General features: G+C 46.8%; 1 protein-coding gene across 1 annotated transcript in view; it reads left to right on the top strand.

Moving 5' to 3' along the window:
- The window catches only part of Syp (synaptotagmin binding cytoplasmic RNA interacting protein), a gene marked incomplete in the record, with an annotated part of 127,341 nt that overhangs the window by 123,126 nt on the left and 1,715 nt on the right, over positions 1 to 2,500 (top strand). The window contains 2 exon segments of the mRNA XM_070137720.1: positions 573 to 738; positions 918 to 2,500. The exon segment at positions 918 to 2,500 is cut by the window's right edge and continues 1,715 nt beyond it. Coding sequence (XP_069993821.1) covers positions 573 to 738; positions 918 to 1,117 — 366 coding nt within the window.

The following is a 2,500-nucleotide window of genomic DNA, read 5'->3' as shown; positions in this document are numbered from 1 at the left end:
CCTGTAGTCTCTGAAGAAATCCTGACAAGTTCAAATCTTTCCCTAAATGGCTTTTATATATATATATATAAAGATAAGGAATAGGAGAATGTAGGACTAGTTAGGTTGGCAGGAGTGTTCCTAGCATTTGGGGGCTTTGGAAGTGTGAGGCCACGTTTTGTTGGGTCCCATGCCTGAGCCAGCATTGCAGCAGCTCTGGGCTATGGTGGCTAAAACATGGCCGGGAAGAAGATTAACAATTCTCATGATAAATGTCATATGGTAATGAAATATGTAATAGCACTGCAGACTGAGCAGCCCAGCAACAATTCACTACTTGGTACCGCGCCCCGTGCCGTGCCATTCCAGGTGCTAACTTGTCCCCAGTGACCCCTAGAACCCGTCATGCACCACACCTCTGGCTCAGGGATGGTGACTCGTACTTTGCTTTAGTATTATAGAGCCTATTGAAGCTTGCTGCATACTTGCTGTCATAATGCTTACCTCGTTATTGAGGCCCCAGCTTTACCTTGAACACTACTGCACTGTTGTGGGAGGTTGACCACTGATTGTGGGTTGCCTTGTGCTTTCAGGCTGGCCGTGGGTATGGTATGGCGAGCCGTGGCCGCGGCGCTGGCCCCTCCCCCCGTGGGGGGCGGGGTATGGTGCCCCGAGGGGGGGCCATGGGGGGGCGTATGACTCGGCCGCCGCGCGCGGGGCAGGGGTTCAGAGGGTCCGCCAGGGGGGCAAATCTAGCAGGTGAGTCTTGAGCCGTCACTCCCTTGTATCTTGTGCCTACACCACCAACACCTAAGGTCATGTCTCATAAGTGTGCCATCAAGTGATAAAGAAATAGGCCAGGGGAAGCCTGTGATGCATATAATTCTTCCATTGTAGAGATCAGTCAGATAAGTGAGATGAAGCTTGATCCATTACAGGTAAAAGAAAGTTGGATGGCGGGCACCAGAACGAGGGGGACTCTAAGAGACGGTTCCAGAACACCGGTGCTAGCTGGGGGAACCAGCCTATCCCACAGCAGCCGCTGAGCTCATACAGTGGGGCCAACGGCAGCACGTACGGCGGGGCAGGCGGGGACCAGCAATGGTACCACGACAGCTATCCACAGTCGTGGAGCTGAGGTGTAAGCGGGTGGGCCGCCAGCACCAGGTGTAGAGGGTGGGGCGGGGGCATGGCGGGGCACAACTCCACCAAGTACAGTATGTCAGTCTGTCCAGACAAGCCTGATTTCAGGCACAAAGGACATTCCTGCCACTTGTATGTATGGGAGAAGTATCGGTGCTTGCACCAGATATTGGGCCCATGGGTGATGGCCGCCCCACCAATGCTGCGTCAGTGGGGACTGGAGAGGGTCGGCTGCCGATTCCCGGCTGAGCTATAGTTTGGTCGGGGTAAGGGGGCCGCAGTCCACCCCACCAGTGAGACATGTACCTGAAAAACATCTCCACCATACCCAAACCCACCAGGTCAGTTGGGTAATAAAACATAACTAAATCTAGTAGGAGGAAGTCTCACAAGAGTGCTGCTCTAAATTTTATCACTGTCAACCACTAGGATGAAAAAAGCCAAACTGTGTTCATAGAAATTTCTCTCCAGTGGTTTTAATGAGCAGGCTGTTTTATTCCCGCTTACTTTGTGTTTCACATGCAATCTTCTTGTCTTTCAAATAAAATCTAAAAGAATAGTTCCCAATACAAACCTCTAATGTCCAGCAGTTTGCCCCCCTAGTTCTGGAGACTAATCAATTCAGTGGAAATGGTTAGTGGAAAATAGCTGCCCAAATTCCTGTATTAGAATTGATGTCAATGATACAACATCAGTACCATTTCCTATTATTCAGGTGTGTCCATCGATAAAGATTTTGCCTTCCTCTTCATTAAGTATAATACAAGGTAATTGTACAGGGGAAATTGCCAATGGAATTTTCTTGTTTATTAGCATCTATAAGCAACTTGTCAAAGTTACGATAGCAGCATCAGCATCAGGTCCTTCCATCCAGTTTGCCCCATAATACACTGTTTATACATTTTTTTTCTTTTTAAATTTTTTTGAATTATTAACATTATTTTCCCCCCAAAAAAAGGCGGTCCTGCATGCACATTTCAGTGACCACACTATTTTCTTTTGGTATCCCTAAATGCTGTGTCCACTGAATAACTCTTGAACCTTGCTACTTGATTTGTAGTTCTTAGTTGGCATTAAGCAGATGCTCAGTGCAAGATTGAATCAATGCTCGTGAACTTATTGGAATGTTGTCAAACCAATTCAATGGAACCCGGTAATTTAAGATTTAACCCATATAGATATTGCAGTATTTGAATTTAAGCATGATTTCTATGGATTTTCTTATGTACTAATTAGAAAGATCCATATTCGATGATTGTAGACTGATTGAGGTGACTGTTGTAGTATGATTGGTCAGATAATTAATTTGTTTGGATCTGTACATATCCGGAATGCAGATGTTGTTACTCATTGGGATCTGTGGAGGGGCGACCAGTGT

This window comes from Penaeus vannamei, chromosome 23, assembly GCF_042767895.1.
Source record: "Penaeus vannamei isolate JL-2024 chromosome 23, ASM4276789v1, whole genome shotgun sequence".
Lineage (NCBI taxonomy): Eukaryota > Metazoa > Arthropoda > Malacostraca > Decapoda > Penaeidae > Penaeus > Penaeus vannamei.
Note: the sequence above shows the minus strand (reverse complement) of the source record. Positions and strands in the feature narration are given on the sequence as shown.